This window comes from Heliconius melpomene, chromosome 19 (assembly GCF_056956725.1).
Source record: "Heliconius melpomene rosina isolate 202511_hmr_F chromosome 19, ASM5695672v1, whole genome shotgun sequence".
In the NCBI taxonomy this organism is placed as follows: Eukaryota; Metazoa; Arthropoda; class Insecta; order Lepidoptera; family Nymphalidae; genus Heliconius; species Heliconius melpomene.
The window spans coordinates 6,916,065-6,927,476 of NC_140407.1; the positions used below are offsets into that span (position 1 = coordinate 6,916,065).

At 35.1% G+C, this 11,412-nt stretch overlaps 2 protein-coding genes across 2 annotated transcripts; one reads left to right on the forward strand and one right to left on the reverse strand.

The window, feature by feature from the left end:
* Positions 1-998: 998 nt before the first annotated feature.
* Tnpo-SR (transportin 3) lies at positions 999-9,484 on the reverse strand. The gene is made up of 12 exons (XM_085203052.1): positions 9,191-9,484; positions 8,201-9,091; positions 7,671-7,850; positions 6,764-6,927; positions 6,094-6,307; positions 5,521-5,676; positions 4,928-5,160; positions 4,486-4,827; positions 3,118-3,314; positions 2,603-2,700; positions 1,817-1,974; positions 999-1,650 (listed from the first exon to the last, which is right to left on the reverse strand). The coding sequence occupies exons 1-12, from the start codon at positions 9,302-9,304 to the stop codon at positions 1,590-1,592; spliced, it is 2,808 nt and encodes a 935-aa protein (XP_085059178.1). The 5' UTR covers positions 9,305-9,484; the 3' UTR covers positions 999-1,589.
* A 367-nt stretch (positions 9,485-9,851) lies between these two features.
* On the forward strand, positions 9,852-11,396 carry Prx5 (Peroxiredoxin 5). Its single transcript, XM_085203054.1, has 3 exons — positions 9,852-10,081; positions 10,147-10,413; positions 11,065-11,396. Exons 1-3 carry the CDS (start codon positions 9,977-9,979, stop codon positions 11,260-11,262), a joined length of 570 nt encoding a protein of 189 aa, XP_085059180.1. The 5' UTR covers positions 9,852-9,976; the 3' UTR covers positions 11,263-11,396.
* Positions 11,397-11,412: the final 16 nt, after the last annotated feature.

The following is an 11,412-nucleotide window of genomic DNA, read 5'->3' on the forward strand; positions in this document are numbered from 1 at the left end:
TTTCATCTTAACTCAGGAACTACTAATACTACAGTGTATTCTAGATTTGCCACTTCCAAAATTTAAAATATCAGTAAAAAAATTCTGACAAGTAAAGCTTATTACACTGTTCAAGAATACTTAGAGGACAAACATGTATGGAATTAATGTCTATTGAATGTAATGCAGGATAGCTGCCAACTAATGTAATAGATTGTACCATTGATTTTGAAAAGAGCAACTGTTGAGTTTCTTGCCGGCTCTTCTCAGCAGAACTGCCTTCCGAACCGGTGGTAGCTTTATGTTCATATCAGTGGCGTAGCTAGGGGGGTGCGAGCGGGGCGGTCGCACCGGGCATCAACAGGAAAATGGCATCAAAGTCGACGATTAGTGTGTTTTTTCTTTGTTTTTTAGACCTTATACCATTTTAAAGGGCATCAAGTGCTCTAAGCCGCACCGGGCATCAAAAGGAAAGGGGCATCAAAGTCGACGATCACTTTGTTTTTTTTAGAACTCAACGTCGATGATTACGTTTTTTTTTTAGAAGTCAACGTTGACGATCACTTTGTTTTTTTCTAGGACTCATCAAGAGAAAACAGGGATCAAAGTGGATAAGTTTGTTTTATTTTTTAGAAATCATCGTCGATGATTACCTTTTTTTTTTTTTTAGAACTCATCAACAGGAAAGGGGCATCAAGTCCCACGAGCCGCACCGGGCAGCAAATACCCTAGCTACGCCACTGGTTCATATGTTCATTCGACGATTCAAAAGTGCTTATAATAATTGCCTATTTGAATAAAGAATATTTTGAATTTGAATTGAATTGAATTACTACATTAATATAATTTGTAAGTACTTTTTTGCAGTCATTGAGAAAGGTCGTTAGAGAAGACTTGTATATAAGCCATCTTGAGAATAGATATTTTCTTTATTGTTTTAAATATTTAAAAAAAACATGATACTTTGAAAACCTGCATAATTTCACTAGAGTAAGGGGAGGTAATGAACAAAAGAAGTATAAAAGGTAAACATTTTAATAAATATTTACAATTTAGCTGAGGTTTTATCACATTTCAAATAAAGAAATTATAATATAACAAAAATATTTTCCATTGTCCATCTGTACTTACCTGTGACACTCCATTACAAAATTTTAGGAAAAAAAAACAACTTTAACAATACTTTTATTATTATTATTGCTCTGATATGAGATAAATTGAAACATTCAGCTTCAAAACATTATTATAATATATTTGATTTACAATAACCGAGACGACGGTTGTAACTTCGAGTCCCACTCACGGGAAATAATTAATTTTATTTTCTCAACCTGGTAAAAAGACAAGGTGTGGTGGTGAGTCCCTTAGCGCGTGGTGAACGGAGTGTCTTGACACTAAGTTCTCTCTGCCTACCCTGCTATATGCTAGATACAGCGTGAAGCTAAAAAAGAATTCAATACACAGTTTTATCTACATTGTATCCTCCATTAAAGTACAAGTAGTTTTAATTTTAATAATGTATAAATACATACAAAATGTATATAACGTAAAATGCTAGACCGATTATGATGTGGCTCGCGGTCGTAAGGCGACGATCGCAAGTTCACAGTTCATCGGTAGAGACGTGCAAAATCGCGTAGCAGACGAGCTAATTCCTTACATTTCTCCGCCCTGGAAAATAGTAAGAAAATCTTTATGAAATATTTCATTGACCAGAATAAAAGCATATTAAAAAAATATTATTATCTTGTAAGAAAAACAACCATTACTTTTTGCTACACATGTGTCTTTCCTAGAGAGAAATTGTGTACATAATATGTATTATGTCAGTACCCACCTCATAGCATACTGGTGGAACTGCCAACACTGGTGATCAGTTGCGGAGGGCGGTGACGGCGGTAAACGCCGCAAAGCGCTCTGCAACCAGTCCTCCCCTCCGGATATGGGTAGTAAAGCTTTTTGGAAGGTTAGCAGCTCGTGGAGGACCTCGGCTACCTGAAAATTAGTTAAGAATATAGAATTTTATGCATATTATATTATGATACATGTTTATGTACAAAGAAAACACACTGAGATTCATAGACTCAGTTTTGCACTAGACAGTATATTATAAATAAAATCTTTCGTTCCTTTCAAGAAATAATTAAAAATATATAATTTAAATACGGGTTCCATCCATTATTAAGATGGATTTTATGCTATTCCTATTTTCTGGGGAATAACGGCATTTTGTACATTACGTGATAAAATTTACATAAATAAATAATTTTTAAATTCTTGTTATGTTTTTTAAGGCTTTTTTAATATAGTAATTTAGCTTCATGCTGTATCCCTAGCGAGGTAGTCAGAGAGAACGGAGTGCGAAACGCTACGGCAATACATTTGTTTATTTTTATGTTACAATAATAAAAGTTTACTAAAAAAACAGAATTTAGTGTTGAGGCAATTCATACGCCACGTTTTGTCAATTTTAAAAATATTACCTGTTGAATGGCGAAATTAACAAAATAAAATATTTAAAAAATAAAAAAATTCTTGGAGTGGGGATCGAACACAACCATTACGTTTACAAACAGTCATAACAGTATGTTTTTTAATATATATTTTTTTCTATTCAACTTACATCGGCTATCATACAAGGGTGTAGATGAAAAACGCATCCTTCCAACAGTGAATAAGTGAGAGTCTCTCCATATTGCATTAAGACTTTGCTTACTTGTCCTGAAAATAAAATTGCTATTTAAAAAAAATGTTTTATGTGCAACACTTAGAAAGAAACTAATATATAGAAACAATAAAAACAAATTACGTAGTAACAAATTACGTAGTAGAACTCAAATCCATACCTCTAAAAAGCTGACCACGCGTTTTAATCAACTAAGCTATTCTATTATGTTTAGAATGCAAGGACATTATCTAGAAAAAAAAAAGTTTCTAGATATTTTTCTTTTCTCAGTCATCTTGAATTGAGAGAATTCTTGAATTTGTACCCACAGCTATCTAATTTGATTAATGTCAATTAATTTTATATTTAAACGTGTTGGGTGGCGTAACTCGACGTATTGTCTTCTAACCAGAGTGAGATAATTAAGTTGTGAGGGTATACTCAATGCTACGCTTCGTCTTACAAACACTAACCTTTAAGCAGCTGATCGTCGGTCTTACTGGAGTTGGCGAGTCTGGTGAAGTCGTAGAGGAACTTCATTAGGGAGCAGTTGGCGTCGCGGTGGTCCAGGGTGCACGCGGCGCTCGCCACCTGCAGCACCTGCTGCAGGGCTCCGCTAGCGCCCTCCGCCTCTGCGCTTAGGAGGGCTTGAGGACTCCTTTGCAGGTAGCTAATGAGAACAAATTGTTTTTATATTAAATGTCTTGGTTTAATTTTCTAGTTACAAGTGAATACATTGCAATTTTACAATGTATTCTATTGCATTGAAAAAGAATTATCGAATTAAGCAGGAAAAAAGTAAGATATACATGGATAAGGACAATATACGAGGTGTGTTCAAAAAGTAAGGTGACTTTGTATTTTTAAGAAAAAATATTTATTTATTTATCAATATTTATGTTGTCCCCTTCAAAGTAATCCCCCTCAGATACAATACACTTATGCCAACGGTTTTTCCAATCGTCAAAGCACTTCTCATAAGCACTTTTCGGTATAGCCTTGAGCTCTTCCAGCGATGCAGTCTTTATCTCTTCAATCGTTGCAAATCTCCGTCCTTTCATAGGTTTCGATATCATAACCATATACCCATGATTCGTCACCAGTTATGACCCTTTTGAGTAAATCTGGGTCGTCGTTGACGTCATTCAACAGTTCTTGAGCGATGCTCATGCGACGGTTCTTTTGGTCAAAATTTAGCAATTTCGGAACAAACTTCGCTGACACACGTCTCATGCCCAAAACGTTAGAAAAAATTTCATGGCACGAGCCAAGCGATATACCAACATCCTCAGCAACTTCTCTGATAGTGATTCGACGATTTTCCAGAACAATTTTCTTCACTGCTTGAACGTTTTCATCAGTTGTTGACGTGCTTGGGCGTCCAGAGCGAGGCTCGTCATTGGCATCTTCCCGGCCATCTTGGAAGAGTTTGTACCACTTGTAAACATTTTTTTTACTCAGAACAGTTTCACCGTATGCCACTGTCAACATTTTAAGTGTTTCGGAGCACTTTATTTTATTTTTTACACAAAATTTGATGCAAATCCTTTGATCCATATTTTTCGATAGCAAGAAATCGCCGAGCACGCAAAACACTTATAACCTTTACGCCTCTCCCAACCAAACAAAAAATGCTATACACTTGAAACTTGGTACAGATGTTCGGGAAGAGTGTACCAACATAACAAAATAAAAAAATCGATAATCGAAAGTACGTTGCCCGCCAAATTTGAAAAGTCACCTTACTTTTTGAACACACCTCGTATATTGTACTTTTAAATTTTGATACTATATAGATAGATAGTATCGTATATATATAAAAATAAATAAATAAAACTAACCGAACACACAATCTGAACAGATCATCGACCGTATCCGGATTATCCTTCAGACCATCTTGCATCATCAGCAGTTGCAGTGCTCTCGGCAACAACGCGTGTAACAACTCTTTCAATTCCCTGTGTATTTGAATATTTTGCGGTTGAACGTTGTCCGGTGGTGCCAGTGCGTCCGCCATTACCGCCGCTAAGTATAGAAGGCAGGAATGCGGTTTTCTTGAATATAAATTGGGTAGAACCGCTGCTAATTGTGGTAACAGTTCAGCGGCATGGCGTCCTGTACTGCGTATTATGAAACGTATGCAACGGCACGAACGTTCCATTATCCGGCCCTCGTTCACGTATCTGTTGGCAACAAAATAAACAAGATAGTTTCCAAATCCTTACATCATTCTCTTACAAACGATGTTGTGATGTGAAGCTAGCTAGAGTTAAGATTACTGACTTGTCCATGACGGCGCGTACCACGGGCCAGGCGTCGCGCGCGGCCGGCATAGCGGGGTGCGCGGCGGGCGGCGACGCGGGCGGCACGTCCACGTCGCGGAACAGCGCCGCCAGCCGGTCCAGGTACAGTGCGGGGTCCGCGCCCGCCGCCCCCGTTCCCGTCGCGCCAGGCCCGCTGAGCGCGCGGAGCGCCTCCAGCTGGAATGATGTGGCTTCTTGGATCGCTATGGTTAGCTGTTGGAACAAAAAACTATTTGATAGATTAAAAAAAAGGTTTAAATATTTTATTTCTCATATAGCTCAAATATTGATTTGTAAGATGATACCAGAGTATAATTAATTGACATGTGTGGATATTAATAATTATATAGACAAAATATATAATATAAAGGAAGGCATACTAAATTAATATACAGCTTCTTTATAAATAATTTTTGAATGTAATATAATGTGATCTTGCGACACTGATAAGTGTAAATGGTAAGATATTACAACCAATGAATGAAGTGGTATACATAGGAAGTATGTTCAGTAGAGATGGATGCGGAAAGGCGTGAGACGCCTGACGCCGGCACACTGTGCAACGACACTGACCTGGTGGTGCGGCAGCCGCGAGAGCGCGGCGGCGAGCGCGCGCAGCAGGGTGGAGGCGGCGTGCGGCGCCAGCGCCAGCGCGTCGGCAGCGCGCGCCGCCTGCAGCAGCGCCGCCGCGTGCGCGCCCGCCTGCCGCCGGCATGCCGCGCAGATGCTCTAATAATACATATATTGTTTAATCACTTCTCCATATTGGATTAAATCTTGTTAATTGTCTATTCTTATATTTATATACTATCCCCTAAAGAATTATAAATATTTTTTTCTTTTACAGGTAAACAATTTTCTTTTTTATTGTATGGTATTAATTAAATATACATTATTAATAAATCTTTTTTTAATTCCCAAACACTATCTGGTTCTTATTACAAGATCAAGATTCCACAGTATTATATCTTATATATATAAAGCTAAATAAACTATAAATACATTCATATATTTATAAAAAAAATCATGTAACGGGATCTTAATCTGCTTTACAATGTCTTGAACGATACCCAAGAGGCACGGGTTTAAATCCCTCAACCTGCTCAAAATTTTTAATATATTTAAAAAATATATATAAACCATTACCTGTAAAGCGCTAGCAGCTGCACTGGCCAATTTTGGATCTTGTAAGGCACGCAACAGTACTTGCAAGCACGGCTCCAAACACTCAGGGTGTCTCTCAATCCATTCACATAGCTCCCCGAGTAATAAGATACAAGTTTTTCTCACAGCCGGATGTGCATTTTCAGGCATCGCTAGTATTGCTTCTACCACTTTTGGTACAAATTCGTATTCATCACTGTAAATCGAAAATACAAGATAATATAATAGTAGAGGTAATATGTACATAACAGTTATGGACTAAGAAAGCTTAAGGTCGTCGTGGCGTAGTAGTAGCCAGTAGCACGTCGTTGAGTTCCGCCACTCAAGACGCAACATCAAACGTTCAAAATTCGGCAGAAAGTAGGGAATACAGTGTCTCAACACTAGGTGACACCTGTCTACCCTGTTGTGTGCACAATACAGTTTGAAGCTACATAAAAAAAATAATAAACCAATAAACTTAAATGTGGTAGAGAAACAGTTGCTGACAGCAATTATTATAGAATTATATAGAATAGCTGCTCTGGTAACACAAAATGTGATGTCAAGTTCCTCCCATTCAATCACACAATATCTCAAAATTGGGTAGAAAGCAGAGAACAGTGTCTAAATACTATATTCAATAGTTATACAAGCTAAAATAAACACTTACGGCAATATATTCTTAGCGACAGCCTTCATCATGAACAGTGCAGCTTCGGTCTGTTCCCATGGCAAGTCAGCCTGAAGGACAGCAAACATTTTTTTGAAAACTGAACTTGAACCCACTATGAAAACTACGTCTTTTACAAGTAGCATCACTTTCGATCTGAACTCCTGAAAATAAAAAAAAAAATCAAATATTAATAAAAAATTCTTTTAATGAAATAAGTTATAATCTGAAAAATATTCAAAAAAGGTATTTAGAAACTATTATATCTGGCTTTTATGAATAAGAAATTGTCAGTCTCTTAACTTTTAGTGTGAAATAATAAATTCATCAACTATTTTTATAGTTATCATAATTTTTGAAAATCAAAATTTCGGTGGAAATTGGGCAATAGTGTCTTAACACTAGGTTCCCTGCTTACCCTGGTACCTGCGGGATACAGGATAAAGCTAATATTAAAAATAATAATATTTTTTTGTATTGATATCAGAAAAAAACTAATTTTACAAACAACACAAATAAAAAAGTATGTGTGTGTAATAAGTATAAACAATAAATTACCCGATTGAAAACAATGTATTTAATTGAGTTCTAAAGTTTTTATATATTATATATTTTTTAATAACAATATTACCATTTTAATTATTAAAGTTGAAAATTGTCTGACTTCATATATAATGGTGGTGGGTTCAATCTCTACTCAGCAAAGTTGATATTTAAATTGTTTCCATTTCTTGGATCTTACAAGTTTGTCTTGAGTTCAAAAACTCAAGACACAAAGGCACAAAGTTGAGAATAGTGTGTTATCACTATAATACCTCTACTTAACCTGTTAAATGTGGGAAATGTATCAAAATGTAAGCTTATGTTTCATATATTATAATTTTGAATAAAAGAAATTTAAACTTACATAGAATTCATCTCCTTCATCAAGTAGCCGAGTGTGATCTGGTTCACATTGACAATGTCGAGCTAGGGCTTCTATAAGCCTTTCTATATGAGGTTTAAATGTATCTGTTAGAGGCTGGTAATCTCTATTGTATATTTCTTCTGATAAACGATACCATAAGTTAAATGTGATTTCAGCTACCTAAAAGGAAGTAATTTTTTTAACATTTTATGACAATATTAAAATATTCCTAGGTTTGGGGACCCATTTTTCTATAGTTTGTTAATGTTTTAAATTTGACTGTATGATTACTATAAAAATAAATAAGTGTCAATTTATTAGTATGTGTGACATTTTTGTAAATAATTGAATTTAAGTAAATAAAAATGTAATGTAAAGACACCTAATTCTCCAGATGTTGTCTAACAACAGAAAAATGAAAATAATTTATAATACATAATCTTCTAAAGGTATTAAAAGAGGGTGCCATAATTATATTATTAATCATTTGTTAATTAATTATAAGTAATACTCATTTACAAGTAACTTACATCATAATAATGGTGTCCAACACACACCAGAGCTAACTCTAAAGACCTAACAGCAAAATGAGTGCCACCATTTGCAGCGGTCAAAATAATTTTCTCTAAAAATGTTTCCGCTAGTTCAGTAAAAACCCTAGCATAATTTGCAGCTTTTTCCTCTTCCTCATGAGCTACTGCCATATGGTAGCTTTCTTCTAAAGAAGAAACACTTTCAAATAATAATTTTTCTACTTCTGGATTATTGTTATTTTCCTCCAAACAGTGTAGGATTGTACATATACAATCTGAGGCAGCATCATGAAGCATGTTTATAGAGTTATGATCCCTTAAAATCTGCAAACTAAATCCTATAATAGCATTCTGTGGCACTTCCTCTATGCTCATAGCTCTTACTTGTATCCACGAAGTCATACATTTAACTACTTTTAATGCTATGTGAGTATTCTGGGAGCTATTCAAAGATTCCTTTAGAAAAAATGTCACTATCTGAGAATTGGCTTTTAATTGAAACTTAATTTCTTCTCTGCGATTTTCACCAAGTTTAAGACTTGTTGAGTCAATTTCTTGAGGTAAAACTGTTAACACTTCTAAAAGAGCATAGTCATTTTTGTTTGAAAACAACTTAATAAGGTCACTAACACAATTTGGCCATGAAGTCATTTGTAGAGCTAAATTAGCTAATGCTAAAGAGAGTTGAGTAAGAATCGCTGGAGTGGTGTCAGGAGCAATTCCTTCCAAATGAGCTATCAAAGAATTTCGAAGTGATACCACAGCCTCTTCCGGCAACTCCGATAGATTGTGCTGCACTTTAGACCTCATAGTCTGGGCAGCGAAGTAACATGATTGAACATCTTTCTTCTGTTGCAAAAGTTGATCAGCTATTTTCCATGAATGTATCTAAAAAATAAACGTGGCCAATAATAAAATGATTTAAGACCGAGAATATTTATACTTAACAAATGTATTAAAAAAAACATAAATACAAAGAATACATACGGATTTTTGTACGTCTGCTAACCAAATAGAAGCCTTTTCCTTTTCAACTTTATTGGGGTTATCGTACAAGGCGCTAATGGCCTGGTATATCGTATCCATTGACGGAGCCTCCATAGCGGTAAGAACAAAATCCACAAGATAAACTTAGTATCTTTCACTATTTACAAGAAACGAGAGATTCATTACTGATCATATTATAATTAAAATTAATAATAGAAAATGCACTGTATATAGAAATTACAATAATCAAACAACGTCAGTCAAACCGTCAAACCACAAACAATCAAAGTAGTGCACACTTGCACAGATAATAATTGCTCTTGTTTTTATTAAGCTAATTTACGGCGCTATATCTTACCTTTTTTTGACGGCGCGGTAATGTGCAGTATGAATAATTTAAATGTAAAAAAACATACTTTGAATATTATTAATGAAATATGATTGTTGAAAGAACTTTAGAAAGAATTACGGCACCATTGTGAGTTTTTACTATTAATACTACTTTAAATATTATTGATTACTCTTTATCTTATAAAATGTTTTTTAATGAATAATGTTCCCTAACGTGCTTTCATGTAAGCCATTATTGTTACGGGCCCCATAATATAACTTTATGTACTTAATGAACTAACGTAACTTTGTCTGTGATAAATCTTACTGTCAAGTTCAATGTCTAAATTAACCATACAGCTGTACAGTCTGTGGTTAAGTTAGGCAATAGATAAGTAAAGTTAAAAGGATATCGAATCAAAGATTATAAAATAATAAACAGCCAGTCAACCACAAATGTTTTTCACGGCCGTGACAACTTATCGAGGAGTTTCTGCATTTGCGAAACAAGCGTACGTAAGAGCGGTACACACGACATTAGCAACTATGGCTCCTATAAAGGTATATACAAATATACTCATAGTAAAATTACATAACTTTGTTTAATTAAATATGTTTATTTTAAGGTTGGTGACAAATTGCCGGCTGTTGATTTATTTGAAGATTCTCCGGCTAATAAAGTGAATTTGTGTGAATTGGGCGCTGGGAAGAAAGTGGTACTTTTTGCTGTACCCGGCGCGTTCACTCCTGGCTGTTCTAAAACTCATCTCCCAGGATACGTTCAAAGTGCTGATAAACTGAAATCCGAAGGAGTTTCCGAGATTTTGTGTGTGTCCGTAAACGACCCCTATGTGATGGCTGCTTGGGGAGCCCAGCATAATACAAAAGGAAAGGTAAATTGATTGAATTATTTAAATAATTAAATAAAATGTAATCTTAGTTTCGAACTTCATACTAATTTCAGTTATAATTATAAATAAAATAAATATATAAATAGTATAGATAAGTTGTTGCTAACATACTGTATCGAATGACCTCTAACCTTGTGTGAGTTGTTCAATATTCTTACATAAATGATGAACCTCTTTTGTATATTTGACAAGGTTTCCCTTATTGGAAATAATTTGAATACTGCTGGTAAATATTCAAATGATGATCAAAATTACTTACTATTTTGAGTGGTGATTGAAACAACAAAATAATAGTCTACATTCTTATTGAATGTGATAGTTGTGTGTTAAATTTACACTTAAGGCAATAAATTATTTTCATTTCCTCATTCTGTTAATACAACAAATTGAAGCATTGCCTTTTATTCTGCACTTTCCAATCAATATTTGAGACATTCAATGTTAATGGTGAAACTGAATGCTACATTTTGTCTTGTGGAGTGTGGAAATGAAAATATTCATTTTCCCAAATGGGGATTATACAATCCCCACTTGGGAAACTATTACCATCACATCTACAAAGAGATGTCCCAATTAACCACAATATCTTTTTTATTCAAATAATCATTTATTTCTATATGTGTTCTGTGTCAGGTCCGTATGCTAGCTGACCCTAGTGGCAACTTCGTCAAGGCCTTAGATCTTGGTGTCAATCTTCCCCCACTTGGAGGACTGCGTTCCAAAAGATTTTCCATGGTCATCAATGACAACACTGTTGAAGAATTGAATGTTGAACCAGATGGAACAGGGCTTTCTTGCTCCCTTGCAGATAAGATCAAGCTGAAGAAGTAGATTCCTACTAATAGCTTACTTTGTTTCTCATTTAATATGTGATCAACACACCTAGCTTTATTCCAATCTTAGACTGTCTAAGCACCCCTTGTGATAATGTCTATTAAATATATGTATAATGCTTTATAATATTATCTCTTTGTTTTATTT